Source organism: Macaca thibetana, chromosome 13 (assembly GCF_024542745.1).
Source record: "Macaca thibetana thibetana isolate TM-01 chromosome 13, ASM2454274v1, whole genome shotgun sequence".
Taxonomy (NCBI): Eukaryota; Metazoa; Chordata; class Mammalia; order Primates; family Cercopithecidae; genus Macaca; species Macaca thibetana.
The window spans coordinates 52330729-52351562 of NC_065590.1; the positions used below are offsets into that span (position 1 = coordinate 52330729).

General features: G+C 43.2%; 1 protein-coding gene across 7 annotated transcripts in view; it reads right to left on the bottom strand.

Moving 5' to 3' along the window:
- SPTBN1 (spectrin beta, non-erythrocytic 1) overlaps nt 1-20834 on the bottom strand; it is a 213406-nt gene that overhangs the window by 52018 nt on the left and 140554 nt on the right. For all 7 annotated transcript variants that reach the window (XM_050753709.1, XM_050753710.1, XM_050753714.1 and 4 more), the window contains 4 exons: nt 18515-18666; nt 5486-5659; nt 1542-1633; nt 166-246 (listed from right to left, as the gene is read on the bottom strand). In XM_050753709.1, coding sequence (XP_050609666.1) covers nt 166-246; nt 1542-1633; nt 5486-5659; nt 18515-18666 — 499 coding nt within the window. The remainder of the gene's footprint in view (nt 1-165; nt 247-1541; nt 1634-5485; nt 5660-18514; nt 18667-20834) is intronic.

A 20834-nucleotide genomic window follows, 5' to 3' on the forward strand; every position in this document is an offset into this window, starting at 1 on the left:
TGGAAGAATTTACATATTCTCCCATATTTTCCTCACATGGAATGTAGGAATTTCCACCATGGTGCAACAGTTAAGGCAACGGATATGGGAAAGTTACCCAAACCTGCTATGGACGGACAGCAACCTTTTGCCCCACAATTGCTAGGATGATTTGTATGGACTTACCGGTGTTTGTGTATCAGTGCATTGAAGGCCATGCCGTCCCTCCAGCTAGTGGTGAAATTGTGAATGTTGACATTGGGGTACCTGCCAAGGACAAAGCAGAAGGGAAAAGCAACACAATTACCACATGGAGGTTTATACTTTTGCGAAGTGCTTTGTTAATAAATAAGTCTGTAAGCATTGTAAAACCTAAAGCAGTGAATATCACTAAGGACAATCAAGTCAGAACAAAAATCCCATCAACTCCAGCTTGCCATAAAATAAAAATAAAACATGCATCCATGTGGTTTTTCTTGCTTGGTAATTCAATCTCACAAAACATGTGAACTGTGTTGTAGATTTAAAACGCTACTCTTACTTAGGAAAAAGTGACGACAACCTAGACATCTGTGAGGCCTCTGCTTCCACTGGCTTTCTACTGTACCTACAAAGACACCAGGACCTGCAGTCCCCTGTCACACGTTACTTTGGGACAAGAAGTGGTGGGACTACCTGTTCATGTGACACTCAGCTTTCTTTCTTCCATATGCCACTTAATTGGATGAAAAATCCCTGAAAAATTTATGTTTGAAACCTACCCATAATGAAACAGCTATTCGATACTATATTGACTATTAATAACTTTATATCAGTGGCTGATTAAAGGTTCATACCTGACTTGACCCTTTTATTAGGCCATAAGCTCTTTATAGACATGATCACTTTTCAGCTAGCTCTCATAATGGACAGAGTTCTGATTTTCATATTCTGAATTCATGTTCATTAGAGTTACGTCTATACCTAAAGAAGTTCTGACAGTAAATCTAATTAACCTAAAATTGGGTCTCAGTAAGTACGTAGAACCTTAAACCAATTTGCTAAGAACTCGAAGGTTTAGCATCAATTGAGTCCTAACAGTAGTGAGCAACAAAAAAGGTGCGGTTCTCTAAAAACAGCTTCAATGAAATTTCAATGAAAAAATCAAAGGAAACTGACACAGATAATATTAAAAGGTTATGCTAATGTTTACTGTGCAAAGAAAGCTCCCCAAAACAGAAATTAAAGGATGAAGAAAACCTACAACTGTACTCTTAAAATATCATGGATATGATTCCTAAACATGCTTCCAGGGGTTTTCAAATTCAAAATATAATGCTCTTTGGAGCTTCCTTAATAAAGAGAAGGAAACTGATTATGAAGACATGACAGGTCTAAAATATAAATTAGAACTCCTTCCATTCCGAGAGCTAATTGAAAAGTCATATCAACTGCTTATGTGTTAACAAGACTTCCCAGTGGAAGCAGTGGAAAAGATACCTGTCAACACCTTCTAAGTGATGACTGCAGTGGAATTCAGTCCTGGAAGCAGCAGCCCCAATACCCTCTGCGTTCACACTCACCCAGCTGTCTTCATCTGGCACCACAACAGCAATGCATCCTTGGCAGATTTCTTCTCTTTGTTGTCTTCAGTTTCCACACTGATATCCTGGATCTAAGATTTACAAAGAAATATTAGACAAATAGATGGGTCAGCTGTCTCAAAGAGCCACTGAAGAACAGGTCTGCCTATACATAAAGAACAAACGAGATCAAAGCCTTGTCCTGCAGACGATCTACCCTGTGAATGAAAACTGCTTCCTTCAGAAGCACAACCAGAAACACAACCAGAACTAGGTTTTCTACGTCGCACAGACAGAAGGCTGTAGGGACTTCCCAGCACCTATCAGAGGTCATTTTTACCCCTGAGACAGCCCATCTTTCCAGTGAGAAGCAAGCACAGCGGTTCACACAGTGTATCTGGAATCTCATCAGACCCCCAGAAAAATACTGAGTTCGGTTTTTCGTAAGTAAACATTTTTCACACTAGGTGCAGCCTTCATTGATGAGGGCACTGTGTGCACCATTTCCAAACCATTACAGCAAGTGTGTGCTTAAGCGCTGTGCTTCCATGGTGTGCATTCATAAGCCGCTCAGAGGCAGCATATTTGCAACATTATAAACAAAGCCTGGTCAGCTGGCACCAAAGTCAGACTGCCTGTATGTGAATCCAGGCTCCATCACCTACCATGTGCCCTTGGGCAGGTTCCCCAGCTTCCCCATCTGAGGAATGGAAATAATGACAGTGGCTAATTTCACAGCAGTGTTATGCACTTAAATGATATAATGAAGTGCAGAGCTCATAAGGGTCCATGAATGTTAGTTCTTAGATTAGGCGCCAACTGCCAGCTACGTAATTTTAGACAAATGCTCCAAATACACTTTTGTCTACTATATGAAGGTTTCCTCTTGTACAGTAAAATGTGGAATGGAGTCAGGAGTGGATGGTGCTGGCCAGGAGTCCATTCATCACCTCCAGCTGTAGCCATTTTAAGCTTCTCTGCTTTGTCATGCTCCCTACAACCTTCACTCCATTCAATCTACAAACACTTCCCAGAATTCTTTTTGAAAGAGAGAGAATGAAGACAAAATATACAAATACAGGACTAAAAAGTTACAAACTTTCAACTAGGAAAAACACTTGGGAATTGAAACAACTACATTTTTAAAAAATTCTCTATTTTTAATTGTGTTAAGAAGGTGAAGCCTGAGTTTGCATAAACCCCAGTCTCTAATATTAGGATCATTAGCTCAAGTGCAGAAAGGGAATGTGGAAGAAGAACCCTCACTCAAGGGGTGAGAGACGGGCTCACCAGGAAAGTCAGGCTGCAACTTCACATAGTAACTCATTGGCTTTCTTATGCTTCTGTGTGAAGAAGGGTATCAGCTTCCAGATTTGTCCATATGGAAACGAAGTCTACCCTTCTGAAATGAAGACAGCTCCCTATTTAAACTAGGCAAACTCAGAGACTTCCACTCCAGTTTCTCACCACCTTTTACTTTTTTTTTTTGGAGACAGTCTCTGCAGCCCAGGCTGGAGAGCAGTGGTGTGATCTTGGCTCACTGCAATCTCCGCCTCCCAGATTCAAGTGATTCTCCTGCCTCAGCTACCCAAGTAACTGGGATTATAGGTGCGTGCCACCACACCTGGCTAATTTTTGTATTTTTAGTAGAGGCAGGGTATCATCATGTTGGCCAGGTTGGTATCAAACTCCTGACCTGAAGTGATCCACCCGCCTTGGCCTCCCAAAGTGCCGGGATTACGGGCATGAGCCACTTTGTATCTGGCCCTTTTACTCTCTTTTAAAGGGGCAGCATTATAAAAATCGGTGTCATCATCAGTATTTAATGGACACCTCTATGCACATACAGGTCAGGCCATATCCTGGTAGCAGTGAGAGCACACGCACACACACACTGGGAACTTGTAAAACCGTATATTCAGGAGCTGGGGGAAGGAGAGACCCTTGTAGATACACAGGGAAGCTTCACCCTATGTATCTATAAGGATACCTCAAGTATCCTTGTGGATATGCTAGATATCTATAACTGGGCCTTGGCTGATTCATAATCATATTATTTTTGTAGAATAGGTAATGTTTTAATAAAGCTGCTGAAGAAAGCTGAGTCATGTCAGACACCAACACTGCAGGCCATGCGGTAACATTAGCAGTCTATGCCTCTCATTGCAACAGAAAGGGAGAAAATACACATCAGCATTTATAAGTTGAACTATAGGAATAGGCAAACTGGCAGGAAGTGAACTGGTCAATGACTCAACGCAATTCACGCTGAGAATCCTGAAAAGCGCTGTGTATGCCAGCTCCCTGACCTGGGTGCTGACCTGCTCTCAAGACAGCCCACAGTCAGGATGCCCGTCCACGCTCTGATTACTGCAGACCAAAGGTAACAGAAATACAACATTTTACTCCATAAAACTGGGGTGAAGCTTGAGGAGTGTCCTGCTAATAATTTCACCTCCGTTGCCATAAGACACAAGAGCAGTAATTAGTGGATTCAATGGCTACTCCATTTTCAAATCATTCAGGATCTAAATGACAGAAATATAAGAGTTCTGTCCAGGGAAAAAATGTCCTTGATTGCTGTAATTAACTCCTTTAATGATGTTGTACCATCTTCAACAACAGTTCTCTCCTCAGACCTACTTAATTAGAATTACTAGGGCTGGGCCCTGGGAACCTGAATTATTAAGAGGGTTTCCCAATGGCATCAGATGATCAGCCAGCTTGGGAACCAGCCAGTCAGGAAGCTGTTTCTTCCTGTAACTCATTCTAGTCCCCTACCCTCTTCCTCCCACATATATACTCAGGACACTATCTGAAGCCCAATCCTAGGGCAAGTGAGAAGGAAAAGGGATTGTTCACAGGCTGATTTCAGAGTTTCAATAAGAAAACAAAGCAAGCTATAATTTGATTTTTCGTTTTTCCTTTTTGTGTGAGGTTTTTGTTTACCTAGAAAAATCAAGCAGATCTTTATTAAAGGGGCAGAACAGGAAGGAATGGCAAGAGAACACAGTTACTGAGGAGACAGGACTGTTAGAATATTTGTTTGTAGAGAAACCTGACACTACAGTACAAAGTTGTTCCTGCCTTTCCAATTTTAATTGGAACGCATGAGCACGAAGCATCCGCCTGGAGAAAGAACCAATAATCACACCCGTAGTGCTGCACAGTCCCAAAGGCTGAGTGCTCTCTCTTAAGAGGTCAGAGGTGCCCCCTATAGCCCTGGCTGGCTGCGTCATCAGGGGCAAGGTTTCCAACTTCTCTGGGTCCCCAATTTTTTTCATAAAGTGAAAGTGGTGAACAAAAAGACCTTGAGAGTACCTTCTGGCTTAAAATACTTCTATACTTAGAGCCTTCCTCCTCAAGTATAACAAAACCCGTAAAATCATCATCAATTCAAAGGAACACAAGCGTTTTGTACTTTCCTCCTGCAAATTGCTTCCTCACATCCAAAGAGAATGATAAAGGTGAAAATGGAGCCCACACACACGCCATAACCCTCAACAGCTTTGCCTAAAAATATTCTGTAACACATGTCATAGTTGAGTGAAGCTGAGGCAGTCTAAGCTAATAACCTAGCACTGGCCACATCCTTATACCTTTGCTCCTGAGAGCCAAGCAGCAGAGACCAGACATTTAGAGCAGGGGCCAGCAAAGTGGTGGGCTGGGATGCAGTCTAGAAGTCCCTGGGCCACTGAGACGTGTCTGACAGGAGAGCTAAGATTATCAGGGGCTAGTACAATTGCAGGAGGATGTAGTAGATTCCACATGCCTACGAGGCAGCATTCAATTCTGAGGACTGGATATGACACACCTGACTCTGAGACATGCTTTCAACCTGGTCTTCCTGATCCCTCTGACACACAGAGGCCGGCTCTACAAGGATGCTCATACCTCTGAGAGGTCAGCCTAAGTTCTGAGCAACCCCGGGCAGAGACTCTTACCTGGAAGCGCAGGATGATGGTCCAGATGAGGCCAAGGGTCAGCCGGTGGTTTCCATCCACGATGTCATGGGATCCCATGTTCTCAAGATGGACTCTCTGCTCCTTCAGGAACTGAAGGGCCTTGTCCACATTCTCTAGGCAGTGGATGCGCATTCGTCCTTTGGTGGGTTTAGGCTAGAAACAGGAGAGCAGAGGCAGAGACACATCACTCAACAGAGCAGAGATGAACCCCGAGTTACTGCCTAGTCACACGTGCCCATTCATGCGATGCTCTCCTGCTCGGAGCAGAACATTAACAAACACGTGTACTCATTAAGTCCAAGGCAGTATTTACCTAACAGCCACAGAAGAAAAGTTTACTTAACAGGATGGTAACTGATTTCTTTTTAGAGATTAATTGTGGAGCTATATAGTTTACAAATGAGCATTTGTTTAAGTTCAGGGAAGAGAGAATCCAATTTTCATGAAGAATTTCAGTGCTACTGCCGCCATCCATACAATTTTTTTGCAGCTGCATGACAAACACCTGTGAGGATTTTGATTACTTGGAATGTAAAAATAGGTTTGCCACCTGCTGGCAACCCTTAAGGTTGGCTCAAAATGAAAACAGGGAACACAACCATCAAATCAGAAGAATTTCCAAGTGGTGGTTGTGTGCGGAGGGATGGGGAAGGTTAAGTAAAAAGGTGTAACTTACAGAAAAGAAGGGGAAAAGGGGAAAAAATGAGTGTAGTGCAATTTAAATACCCCAAATGTTCCTTTCCTTTTACCCAGTTTTATCAAAATATAAAAGAGGCCTTTGGAAGGTGAACATTTTAAATAAAACAAATGAACAAAAAAAAAATACATAGAGAGAGAGTAGATAATGCCTATGTGTATATATACATCTACTATAAAATATACTATCTACTATAAAAGTATATATACATCTACCGTAAAAGTACATACACATCTACTATAAAAATGTACTAGATACACACACACAGTTGACCTTTAGTTGGACCTAAACTGTGCAAATGCACTTATACATGGATTCTTTCCAATAAATACACTGGAAAATTTTTTAGAGATTTGTGACAATTTGAAAAGACTCAGATGAATGGCCTAGCCTAGAAATATCAGAAAAAATTAAGAACAAGGTATGTCATGAATGCATAAAATATATGTAGATGGTAGTCTATTTTATCATTTACTACCACAAAATATATACAAATCTGTCATAAAATTAAAAATTATCAAAACTCATACACACAAATACAGATTGTAACGGCACCATTTGTGTAGTACTAAATCTTGGTATATACTGTACTACTATAATAATTTCAGAGCCATCTCTAACTCCTACTGCAATGAGCTCAAGTAATGTGAGTGCCCACTTAAAATGCCTATGATGCTAATCATCTCCACATGGTCTCTCTAGTAAATTGGGTATCACAGTAAAAGTTCTTGTGTATTTTTCACAGTGTCTAGTGCAATACTGTAAACCTTGACTAATATCATGAGACCCAAAGTGCCACTAGTGAAGCTGGAAGTACTCTCAAGAAGCAGAGAACAAGTCATGACACTACAAGAAAAGGATGAACTGCTTGCTATGTGTCGTAGATTGAGGTCCACAGTTGTGGTGGCCCACCATTTGAAGACTAAAAAAAGAAAAGAAAATTTGTGAAGCCATCCCTGAAGCTACATCAGCAGATGCAAAGACCTTGCACTTTTTTGTGAAATATCTTTTTATCTCATATTGAAAATGCAGCTTTTGGCTGGGTGCAGCAGTTCATGCCTGTAATCCCAGCACTTTGGGAGGCTGAGATGGGCAGACTGCTTGTGCCCAGGAGTTTGAGACCAGCCTGGGCAACATGGCAAAACCCGTCTCTACAAAAAAATAAACAAATAAATAAATAATTAACAATGCATCTTTTATGTGAATACAGGATTGCCATAAGAGAGGCATACCTAAAGACTAATATGATTTGAGAAAAAGTGAAGTTATCATATGACAATTTAAAGGCATACGAAGGTGAAGGAGAATGTAACACCAGCAAAGGATGGTATGACTATTAATTTTTAATTGGGTAGCCCTCAGAACCAGGAAAGATTCACAGAGCTCCCAGTCTGACAATTTCAGAAAGAGGTTTGGCTTAAAAAATGTCAAGGAGTTGGGAGAAGCAGCTTTTGCTGACCAAGAGGCAGCAGATGAGTTCCCAGGCGCCATTAAGAAAATCATTGAGGAAAAAGTGTATCTGTCTCAACAAATTTTTAACACAGATTAAAGAGCCCTGTTCTGGAACAAAATGCCACAAAAGCCTAGTAAGAGAAAGAGAGGTGGAGTACCAGGACTTAAGGCAGAAAGGGATAGGCTAACTACTGTTCTGTGCAAATGCAGTTGGGTTTATAATCAGGACTGCCCTTATCCATAAAGCTGTTAACCTTTGAGCCTTGAAGGGAAAAAATAAATACCAGTTGCCAGTCTTTTGGTTGTACAGAAAGAAGGCCTGGACAGTGACAACTGTTTTTCTGAATTGGTTCTACTGATGCTTTGGTTCCTGAAGTCTCCAAGTACCTTGCCAGTAAGAGGATGCCTTTTAAAGTCATTTTGGTATTAGACAATGCCCCCACCCAGAACCCCATGAGTTCAACACTGAAGGCACTGACATGGTCTCCTGGCTCCCAAACACAACATCCCTAATTCGGCCTCTAGATCAAGGGGTCATAAGGACTTGTAAGGCTCATTACTACACAAAACTCTATGGAAAGGTTTGTCGATGCTATGGAATAGAATCCCCAACAGAGAGAACATCATGAAAGTCTGGGAGGACTACACCACTGAAGATGCCGTCATTGTTATAGAAAAAGCTGTGAAAGCCATCAAGTCTGAAACAATAAATTCCTGCTGGAGAAAATGATGTCCAGATGCTATACATCATTTCACAGAATTTAGGACAGAGCCAATGAAGGAAATTATGAAAGAGGTTGTGGATATGGCAAAAAGGTAGAAGGGTGAAGGTTTTCATGATATGGATCTTGGAGAAATACAAGAGCTAACAGACACCACATCAGAAGAATTAATGGAAGATGACCTGATGAAAATGAGTGCCTCCAAAAAGATGACAAATGATGAGGAAGAGGATGTAAAAGCAGTACCAGAAAACAAACTGAATTTGTTGCAAGGGTTCCAATCATTCAAGACTGCTTGTGTTATTTCCATAAAGTTACATCAAGTATGCCCGCCTCTTCTGCCTCCCCTTCTGCCTCTTCCACTTCTACTACCCTAAGACCAACACCCCCACCTTCCTCCTCAGCCTACTCAATGTGAAGACGAGGATGAAGACATTATGATGATCCACTTCCACTTAATGAATCAGCAAATATATTTTCTCTTCCTTTGCTTAGTAATATTTTCTTTTCCCTAGCTTACTTTAAGACTACAGTAATGTAATATACACAACATGAAAAATATGTTAATTGACTGTTTATGTTATTGATAAGAGTAGGCTATTAAAAGTTTTGGGGGAATCAAATGTATAAGAAGATTTTCAATAGCATAGGGTTGGTGCCCCTAAACCCCCTGCTTTGTTCAAGGGTCCACGGTGTGTCTCTCACATACACACACACACACACACACACACACACAATGGGTTTCTATTATCTGTTGTACCAACACCAAGCTCGTGCCCTCACCCATCTGGCTCCATCCTTCTCTCCTTCCTATTTCCCATCACTCCGCCTCTAGTAGAGGCTGCATCTGGAGTAGATGTCACCATCTTATAAAGATGCCAGCAGGATGCACACATCCACATGTAGAATAATGCACTCAGCCTGTGACCCGTCGTCCTGACTCCCCAGTCTCTTCACCTTATCACACCTATCTACCTTCCAAGGCTCAGGCCAAGGCCCATCTTTCCTTCCTGGAGATATTTCCATTTCCAATCATTCTGGGTCTCACAGCTCTCCTTTTCCTCACAACTCTACAACTAACAATCTGGACCACAGAACCCCGGAACCAATCATTATAATTTTGCTATCGTTTCATTTATCACTCTTATTACTTCCAACTAGACTGTTCCCTTCCTAAGTGCAAGGATGAGGCTTTATACTTCTATATTCTCAGGGGTCTTTGGTCCGGTTCCGTGCACAGAATTATGTGCAGAGTGAACTGAATGCCAGCAGACAGACTGGGCTTGGTGTGTGCTAAGCTGACTTCACAGGGGAAAAAGGGCCAGGCTGCAGCAACCCAGGTACATGCAGTTAAGGCCAGCAGCCAGCCCTAACTTAGTATCTTGTCCATTCCCTGCTTTTCCCTTGGGTAGTTAAGATCCTCAGCTATGTGCTGCATGGAAAACGTCTGAAAGGAAGGTTACTTGGGTAACAAGTGGCCATTTTAAGTCTGTCCAGTCTCAGATTATTATTTTTTACTTTCTTTTCTCCTATAAAAGAGGACAAGCAAAAACAGAAGAATGTGGTTGGCCTTGAGGAAATAAGATTATATGCAGAGGCCTACCACAAGTAGTAAAATTTTATTTTCAATATAATTGTCCCTTGGTATCCACAGGGGATTGATTCCAGGTACCCCAAAGATACCAAAATCCATAGATGCTCAAGTCGCTTATCTAAAATGGCACAGTATTTGATATAACCTATGCACATCCTCCCATATACTTTTTTAAAAATTCACTAATTATTTTTTTTTGAGACAGAGTCTCGCTCTGTCACCCAGGCTAGAGTGCAATGGCATGATCTTGGCTCACTGTAATCTCTGCCTCCTGGGTTCAAGAGATTCTCCTGCCTCAGCCTCCTGAGTAGCTGGGATTACAGGCACCCGCCACCATGCCTGGCTAATTTTTGTATTTTTAGTAGAGACAGGGTTTCAACCATGTTGGCCAGGCTGGTCTCGAACTCCTGACCTCAAATGATCCACCCAACTTGACCTCCCAAAGTGCTGGGATTACAGGCATGAGCCACCCCACCTGGCCTCCCATACATTTTAAATCATGGCTATATTATTTGCAACTAATACAACATAAATGCCATGTAAATAGTTGTTATACTATATTTTTAAAAAATTGTATCATTGTTTATTTCTATATTGTTTTCATTGTTCTTCCCCTTGAATATTTTCTACCTGTGGTCAGTTAAATCCGACCATAATAGCAATGGAAAAAGAAATGTCTTTAAACATTAAGCTTCTCACATTATTGGATACCCTCCTTACCCCCAAAAAAGAAACAGGAGGTGGATTTTGCCTTCAGAAACTTCAAAATGATTTTAATTTGGGTATGTGGGAAATGCTGGAATTTGCTATTTGTGCAATGCCAGGTTGCATCAAAATCAAGCAATCTAATGAAGTGGAAAAAATAGATATAAAACAGGTGTGGGCTTAATCTAAAATTCTGTAACTCTCATTCTGCAAGTGCTGTTTGAGGTGACACTGGTGCTCTCTCTTTCCACAGTACACCCGTCAGCCTCCTAAAGCTGTCCGGGGCGCCATCACGCTCCTGTCCAAGAAACGGATGCTGGTGGAATCAGTGTCGCCCTAGAAGAGGTGGGTGGAGCAGCTCTCCCGGCCAGGAGTCGCAGAACTCCGCATATGGCTCTCACGTGTGCTCTTTAAGTTTTTCCTTTCGTCTCTTGGATCAGCTGTCATTTCTCACGCTGAAACGTGACTATTCATAGCAGCCCCTTTTCTTCTCAAATTCAGGTGGTTTCTGGATTGAACGAAGCTCCTGGTTCAAAACTTCAAATTTGAGGGATGGGGACTAACTGCCTCTAAGAAAGGTGCAGGGGCTTCTGACATTTTTGCTGTTCGGGGGCCTTTTCCTCTCATTTCTTGTCAGTTTGTGCACCTGAGCAGTGACATAGTGAGTGGTCCACCTACATGTGCTGTTTTCATCACAAAGAAAGTGCCTTCGTGATGGGAACTGCAGATTAAGGGGGACAGAAACTTCTAACTGCAGCAGCCATTCTCCTAAGTCTCCCTCCAAGAGGGTGAAGGGGACAGTGTGGATGGAATTATGAGAAGTTAAGGAAGATAATAATGAACAGATGGGGACTGTCGGTACCTTCCCAGGCTCCAACCAGCAGGACATAACCAATGTTCTTTCAGACTTTATCCTGAAAGCTTGATCTCAAATAATCACTTGTCTCACTTACATTCAAATGAATGCAGTAGAAAAAGTGGTCCTCTCAGAATCTCCTCCCCACAAACAGGAAACATGTACGACACATTCCACAACTCTATTCTCTCTCTACAAAATCTCAATGGAATGTGTGTGTGTTTCCACATGAACATGGGGTCCAGGGTGTGGGAGAGGGAGGGTGGTGATGGGGCCCAAACACATTCATGCAGGTTGAAGAAGTTCAATGCCACATCACAGGGACCCCATGCTGATGGTGACTGGCTATGCCAGATGAGCTAAGAGATGGTTCATTCCAGACCTGGATGCAACTCAAAAACTATCAAGCCTCAGAGTAACAAGAATAAACAAGACAAAGCGAGGTGAGATGACTTCCTGATGGTACAACATGAAGGGAGTGTGAATTGAGACTAAAATTCAAGTACACCACACTCCCACAATGTGTGTTCTACCTGCTTCAGAGTGGGTTTCTCACATGTTTTAAGGCACAATATCTGGGCAAGTTTAGGAAGCAGTAATTACAAGAAATTAAGTTCAAGAGGTGATCATGATCTCACAGAGCTATCCATAGAAACATGTTACAAACTTCAAAGCTCCCCAGATCTAAAAATTCTTAGCTGCCATTTACTGAGCAACTACTGTGTGTTCACCTCTCCCTGCTAGGCGGCTGACAGCTGTGATCACATCTAATCCTCACAGTAACCCAGCATTATAATAATTACTATTCTTGTCATTTTATAGATGAAGACTCAGTGGCTCAGAGAGATGAAGCAATCTACCAGCTAGTTAGTATGTGGTGAACCAGGACTTAAAGCTTGTCCTCTTCATGCTACAGGAAAAACCCAGAATACAGTACAGGGAAGAAGGGTACATGCTTCCATGTGAAAGGAAGTGAGGGACTCGGTTCCCATCTGCTGGCTGGTTTTCATTTTTTTAAAGAGCTATTTTTATATTGCCAAACTTCATCTTCTCAAAAGGAAGAGGAGGTAACAATAGAGAAAATTAAACATAATGGAGCGGGGGTGGGGGGGCGCCTCTCAGCAGTAAACACTTTCTGAAGCCTGCAAGAGTGGCTAATTCTGCAAAGGAAAGGAGTGTCTCTGTCTTGCCTCCATTATTGGACATCGGATTCCCTGGTGCGGCATGTGTCCAGCCCCACAGCAACATGTGCACTTCTGTCCTGTGTCCCTTCTGACAGGAAAGTGAAACTAAGCCCTTAACATGGGGACAAGGGTCGATACCAGACTCACATGACTATCGGGGGCTCTGCAGGCAGACAGCAGTTCCTCTGAGGAAAATGCCTGTTTTTACTGATCCTCCTTTAAATCATTTTAAGAAGCTTCCCTTCCCCTCACCTTACAGTCCGTGGATTCCTGTGTTTTTTCACAGGCGCTTTTCCTGTTTCCCCCTCCCAAGGTCCCGTCTAGTCCTAAACCTTTACCAGTCATATCTCCATCCCAGACCCATCTTCTTTCTCACTCTAAAAGAGGAGAGGAAACTTACTGGGCCACATAAACATCTCTAGGATCTGATAAGATAATTCTAATTGCTTATTGGAGCAGTAAGCCCAGTCCAGGCCCTGCCTAAGAAGCAGTATGGCCTTAGGCAAATTCCCCTGCATGGACCCAAAACCCTTAGAGAGGAAGGAGGGGGCTGGATGGTCCCTCCTGGGCCACTGACTCTGCCCCACCTGTCTGCCTAGCCTTGAGTTTGGGTAATTCACACTCTGTAAGGCATCAGGATTTGCAGAACTATGGAGTAATCACAATGGCAAAGGTTTTGTCAGTCCAGAGATGGGGAGGAAAAGAAAGAAAGAAAAAAAAAAAGCTTCACAGAGCTGATCTGTCCTCTTTTTTTAATAGGAAAGGAAGATACAAGGGAAGGTTTCTGGCAGGGTGTTTTGGGAGATCTCTGGGGTGCTGTGATGCCCTGTTCCAGCCTGTACCCCCCACCCCTTCTTTCTCTGTAAGTGTCCAAAGCAACCCTGCAGCTACCTGGAGTGACAACTCACCAAGGGTTGTGGTGCTGGACAGAGTACAGCCCCGGGCACTGAGAGAGGCCAGTGAGGCCTAGATCTGCCACAACCCAGCTGGGTGGCCTCGCTGGTCACTTCTTTTCCCTGACTTACTGTATCTACCAAGTGAGGGGATTTAACTTGGTGGTCACTAAAGTCACTCACAGCTGTATAATAACAATCTACAGGGTGTTGCAGGGTAGAGGACTCACTAGCACCAAAGCTGAAGTCTATAGTACCTGCTGATTTCTTGTTCAGGTGAAGAGGAAATAGAGAAAAGACACTGATCTCAGCAAATCAGTGTGACAGGCACTTGCTTATGTTTTTGTCTTTTAATTGAACATAGATTTTTGCTATACACATTCATAAACAAGGGCCTCTACTGAATACACAGGGTAAGATGGGAAGCACTAATTCCAAAATTTCTTCTAATATGCTACAAAGCCAAACTCACTTCACATTAGTCCCCAAACTCCTCCGAACACATGAAACTTTGAGCTTTCAGGAGTATTAGTTATTTTGGCACAATTAGGATTAATCAGGGAACACCACACTGTGTCCCATGACTTCCTGCCTGTCTTGTTCCCTGCTGGGACCCAATCCTAAGGGCTCCGAGGGAAAGGAGGTGCTCAAGAGTCAGTAGGGTGGGCTGCAGTCCACACCGTATCGCCTACTAGCAGCACTGGCCTTGGCAAGTCACTGGTAACCGTTTTCTGTAAACCAGAGGTAACAGTTGCCCACTTCATTAGACTGTAAGAACTGAATGAGAAAAGAGTAGGAGAGTACTCTGTAAACACAAGTGATAGGGAAGTTACCATTACCATTCCTTTCCAAAAAACCCCTCCAGTTTAGCTGGGAAACTTGCCCTACACCAGTGCCTGCTGCTTGCTACCTCCAAATGCTCTCTTCACTCAGTACAAACTATGAGCTTTCACACTCTGGCTGCCCCGCCTGTGAAACTCTTCTCTTCTCCTGGACCCAGCTGGAACCCTACCCACATCCTACCCACCTACTAAGGTTTCCTGACATCCCGTCCAGAGGGCTTATTTCCCCTTCTGAACTCTAGGGCTCTGGGGCCATTCATCTGGCACTTTATCATGTGGCACTTAGGACTCTTAGTTCACTTTTCAAGTTTGTGGGATTAGACCCACATTTAATGGAGGAGTTCTGTGTCTGGTTGTTTAAAACAAAAGTAAATTCTCCCATATAAATGATGTTTTTAAAAAACCCAGCTAGGTTCCATGGCCAGTCCACAAACACTGTTTCAATAAACAATATGTACCAGTATGGTTCTCTTAACAAAGGCTTTATGAAAAAACTCAGAGCAGCTCAATGTGGGATTTAAGGCTTAACAAATCTCATGTTAAATCTATCTTCTCCACCTAGCTCAGGCTGTTTTGAAATTAATGGTGGCAACACACACACACACACACACACACACACACACACTTTTCTGTTGCTTTCTCAGAGACTGACTGATGTAAGAAGACAATATAGAATGTCAGGAAACAACAGGCAAGCAAAAACCAGTGATAACTGACTTGGTGGGGTTTGGGGGAGGGCAGAGGTGTTTGGAAAACCTCACTTTATTTCAGTCAGAGGCGAGGGCTTAGTCTGGCCAGGAGCAAGGCAGAACACTGGCCACTGTGGTGAGAACCATTCTTCACTGCAGATGCCCATGAAGGGAGGTGGCAGGCAATGGTGAGCGTCTCAAATGGGTTATGAGCTGTGGGCAGAACATTACCACCAAAGTGCAGGCCTGATATGCCAGGGGCTCCTCTCTCTCATGTCAACGCTGCTGCAGGGCAAACCTTCACCCCTCAAGTCTCATCCTAGTCTGGCCCTGAGATCTAGGTCTAATTACTAAGTGGCCAGCACAGATTCTGTGCTCACACTTTTATCTGCCAATCCGATGCTAAAGTAAAGGGTGGGTCTGTATTTTTAAGGGATTTTTCAAGTGAGACCTTTATGGAGACTTATAGACCATAGTGATTTCAGAATAAGAAATGAGAAAAGAATAGTTTTCTTTCTAATCAATCTAATCCTAACTAGCAGAAGCTTCCTGGCCCAGCCCTCAGTCTTCTCACTGCTCTATGAGCTGATACACCTGAGGCTGAGAGGGAGCAGACACTTCTGGACACAGATCATAACCAGGCCAGGACCCGAGATCTCTGCCTTCTGATGTTGCTGAGTAGTTCAAAATCAAGTTCCTTAACAACCCAAATGCCTACATAAAACTTGCTCATATTTAACTCAAATATTATTGAGCCAAAATCCAGGGTGGGGTGAGGGTGGCATTGTCTGGGTCACTAAACTAATGTTTCTTTGAACTTTAATCAGAAAACACACACGCACACAAACACACATTTCCTCCTCTGTAAAGGAACTGGCTCTAAGAATCTATTAATAAAATAAATTAAATCACCTAGTCCCTCAAACATTTATCTGCTAGCTACTGCCAAGCTGGCGGTTAAGTGCTGGGGCTAAAATGCTGGTTGACAAAGACTGGGCTCCAGATAGAGTGCAAATGTTTATGTTACCCAGGGTTTTGGACCACTGGTGCAGAAAGCTCAGCTAATGTTATCTGATGACACACTTAGCTGGGGACATTCATTTACCCAGGCCTGGAAGCTCTAACCACCTCATTAGTTCTGGAATCTGAATATGCAAGGAGCCTTTGGGGCAAGCTCTCATGGAGGTCTCCTGCAGGGAGGATCTTTAACTTGAGGCCTTGGCAACCTCCACAGCCAAAGGCAGTATGTGGTGCGTTTCCTTTCCAGGAAGTTCCACGAACCAAACAGACTATGAGGCCAAAGGGACTTAAAATCTCCAGTCCAGATGAACAAGAGCTTTAGAGCACTCTATCTGTGGTATCTTTATTTTTGGAAGAAAATTAGACTGGCCAACCTATATAACCCAGGATGGCTGTGAAGAATGGGTAATACAAATGAAGGCACTTGGGGCCCTACCAAGTTCTGTAAAACCACTGACACGGACTGCTTAAGAGCTTGGAGATGGTAGCCACTGTACCATCTTCTCCATCCTTACTCTCCTAGGTATCTGTGTTCACAAAAAAACTTACTGCTAGCAAATAAGGAGAGGAGTGGGAGATACTCATACACATCTAAGAATTATGCTTTACTGGTTTTTCTCCCTACTTATACTTTTCTTGCCCTGTTCAAAATAGCAACAGGCCATTTATTATGGAGACATTATCAAGGACACAATCTTCTTGGTATAAAATTATTATGGGTCTTTAAAGGCAAACAATTTACTCCCTACAGCCTAGAAGATTGGACCCTATTGTAACAAAAATGAATGTTCAGACTAATTCCTATCGATGTGACCTTTAATGATTTTTTTTAGCTACTTTCAAAACACCATTTTTCCACTCCACAAAAAAAAAAAAAAAAAAAAAAAAAATCAATAAATAATCATACCAGGTTAAATACTAAGAAACAAAAAAACGTTGAGAGGCAGACAAAGGAAGTCTGGTTATAAAAATTATATTTAAAGCTGCATATCACAATGATTCTAGTCTAGGCTCTCAAACAAGATTCACGTTGGAAAAACAAATCAAAATGCAATAAATGGCCTACTCAAACTCCCCGTGTGGGCCCACTCCCTCACCCCCACACCACAAACCAACTGCCTTCTTATAGCTGTCATGGTTCTGAGCAGGGGCCTCCTTTATTTGTCTAGTGTGACCCACAAACCCTCACAGAAAATGAGGCCACTAGACGTACATGCTCAGGAACAAAGGGCATGGATGAAACTCACTACAGAGAAGACAGGGCTTCACTATCTTCTGGAGATCCCTGTTCTTGAACAGGAGGGCAGGGAAGAGAATACTCTTCTGGCTCCATTTTTACCCAGACTCAAAGAGGCAGTCTGTCTGTGGGCTGATAACAAATAGGACAAGGTACAACCTTAGACCCTTGCCTGCGGTAAGAGGTGTGGGGCTGGTCTGCACACAGGCCCACTGCAGCTGGCAAGCTACAGGGTGGAGATCAAGTTAAAAATAAGGCTTTCTGGCAACGCTGCCAACCGCCAGCATCATATTTTCCTGGTGATGTCAGTGCAGCTGTGGTCTCCATCCCTGGGCGTTGGCTTCTGGCTCAGACCCACCTCTACCTATGGCACTCACTACATGTGCTCTGGGAGGATACAGCAACCATTTTCAAACCAAGGCGAGACAAAACCTGTTGGATCAGTCACAGTGACTGCTTTAAGCTTTAGTTTAAGGTGCATAAACAAGAGTCACATTAAAGAGGGCCACAGCAGCTCTGGGAAACAGATTGGGGATACAATTTTCACTGCAGGCTGACAACTTTCCTGCCTGAAAAGGCAGGGTGAATTCATCAGAAGCTCTGTTCCCAAGGAGATGACAAAACACCAGCCTCTCCCTCCACCCCTAAAATAAAAAGTATGCAAGGAAGAAAACGTCAGTGACCACTGAATTCAATGCTTGCCACCTTAAGATGGCAGCTCAGATTTTCTAGACAACCAGAAAGACGCAAATTTGGAAAACATTCCATCATCTCATGTGGGACACGGGTTCGTCTAGAAACCAGCGCCCAAGCCTGGCCCTTCAAATTCCAGCACCATGCCCTGTTTAACAGGGACCCCAGCCAAGTTCTTTCTGACCAAAGGTGGCAATCTTGCAAATTACCAGAACAAAGCGGCTTTATAACAGCTCAAGAACATCACCCAGGCTTGGAATGTGACATTAAGGCTTTCCGTGAAGCGCTCAACTCACTTCTCAAGATTCTCCTCAAAACTATCAATCATCAACTGCAGAATGCAACAGGAGACAAGTCCACATTTGATTTTTCAAAAATGTTTTCCCACCTACAATGCATGGCGCTTCCTAAGATCCCCACTCACCAGCCTCTCTCCAGAGAGGACCTCCAGCAGCTTGATGAGCATCCGTCCATCTCGAAGGTCAGTGTACAGGTCTGTGATCCGGCAGGACACTCGGGCAAGGTGGGAATTGACCCACTTGGTGAAGGTCTTCTTCTGTACGGCTTCACGCTCATCTGCAAGCAGAGCAGAACTTGTTTTACCATTGACCACACATTGGCAGGAGCAGGCACATGCTAGCAGGGCCACAAGACCCCAGCCAGAGGAAGGTCAGCAAAACTGAACTCCAAGGACACCTCTACTTAGCACCCCTTAACTGCGGTCATATCTTTGAGAAAGAACACTGATTATTGATGGTTCAACTTACAATTTTTTGACTTTACGATGTGTTTACTGGGATATAATCTCCTAAGTCAAGGAGCATCTGCGTAGGAACTGTCCAGTCCTTAAACATGTGAGCGCCCAGGCCCATTGCCAGAAGAATATCCTTTGCTCCTCTTTCTTTTCTCCCATCACTGCTGAAGAGGCAGCAGGATGCAGATGACAACAAGGTCCTTTGCAGTCTTGCCCTATACCATAATACTTCACTGGTAAAATTTCCAACGTACATGTTACAGCTATTATTCCTCCAAAAGGTGGGTATATGAAAGAGTGTAGGGTAGGAAATCTCAAGAGACAGCAGAAAACTGCTTCCCTCATCTACAAAGGATTGGGCAACACTGGACAAGGTAAATTCACTCATGACCTTGATTTGCAATGACCCCCTTCACCTGCTCAGTCACACACACCATGAACAACAAAGAAAATGGCAGGCAACATGGTAGAGTGCAAAGACATTGCAGGCAACAGGAAAGCAGGGTCTGGGCCCAGGGTTTCAACAAAAATGTGATTCAACAGAGGATTCAATGTTCTCTTCTATAAAAGGAGAAGAAAACTATAATCTCCATACTGTGATCCTTTGCTGAAAAGGCAACTGTTGATTTATGGTCTAAAGTGTGATTGTTGTACATTCAAGTCATCCAGGAAACAGTGTTACACGTTTTTCAAGGCTCAGTGATCAAATTATGTCCAATTTAAAGTATAAAACTCTAGACATATTTGCCCAGAACTGGCCTTCATATACCATATAAACAGGCTTTCAAACTTCTTGCCTCTGCAGAATGTTCGAAACATAGGTCGCTGAAGACCTTCAACAGACATCCACAGAATATGCCCCGGACCCAGCCACTCATACTCCTGACTCTGTTCTCTATGTTACATACCCTATATCTAGTTCCACCAGTATGAATTTATGCCAAGAATCTAAAACCTACTCCTAGTGCAAACCCAAACCACAAAAATGATTATGCATGAATCTACAAAAAAAGCAGATAGCTCAACAATTTGGCATGTATTTCAAAACCACTGGGCGGGGGTAACAACTAAAAAGCCACCCTTGCTGATAAGGCATGTGCCCAGTAGCCTGAGAGTACTGGGTTCTCGTTGGCCAGAAGGAGAGCAAACAGCCCTTCAGGAAGGTCTGTCTGAAGGCTTTGCTGAACTGACTCCACCACCCACCACAGGGAGGGAATGAGGCACAGATGACATTGGTTGAGGTTTTACAGCTGCCGACCTGGCAGGAGAGTCAACTGGGGCACCTGCCAAGATCCCCGGCCACCTGCTACAGTCAGCGACTCCTTGAGGTCCTGCCTTTCCCAAAAAGGAACTACCCATCCAGACAGAAAGAGGGCCCTTCCCCAGAGACAAAGGCCAACCAGAAACACAGGATCAAAAAGGACAGGATTAGGGGAAGGAGAAAAAGACAGTGAGGGGCAGGCTGCAGTGGAGAAGAAGCTGCACCAATAACATCATGACAGGTCCTACAGAAAAGACCACATGCATTATTGATCATGCAATCATTGTGATGGATGGCAACTTTACTACAGTGACTCAGGAGCTGTAATTCTGGGGCTAAGCTTGGCCGTTCTGAAAGAGCAGGTCTAGAGCAGAATACATATGGTGCATTTCACAGATGGCCTCTTATCGAGGAGGCAAGTTAACTCCTAGTTTATATGTATTTAGGGTTAACAAATTTTTTTGTGAATTATAAAATCCTTTATGCGTTATACTGGAGTCAGAAAATGTCTTTAATGAAGCAAGGGAGCAAGATCAAAATGAAAACCTGCTTGGATTAAAGTATTTCTAAATAAACGAGCACAAAATGTGTTCCTCAGCCAATTGTCACTCTTTTGGGTGAATCACTCACTAAAGGAGCACCCCAACTTCTTTCAGGTTTTAAATTAACAGCTTCCTTTACAAGGAAACTCTGAGGATTTGCCAGAAACAACAGTCAGTAGACTTCCTT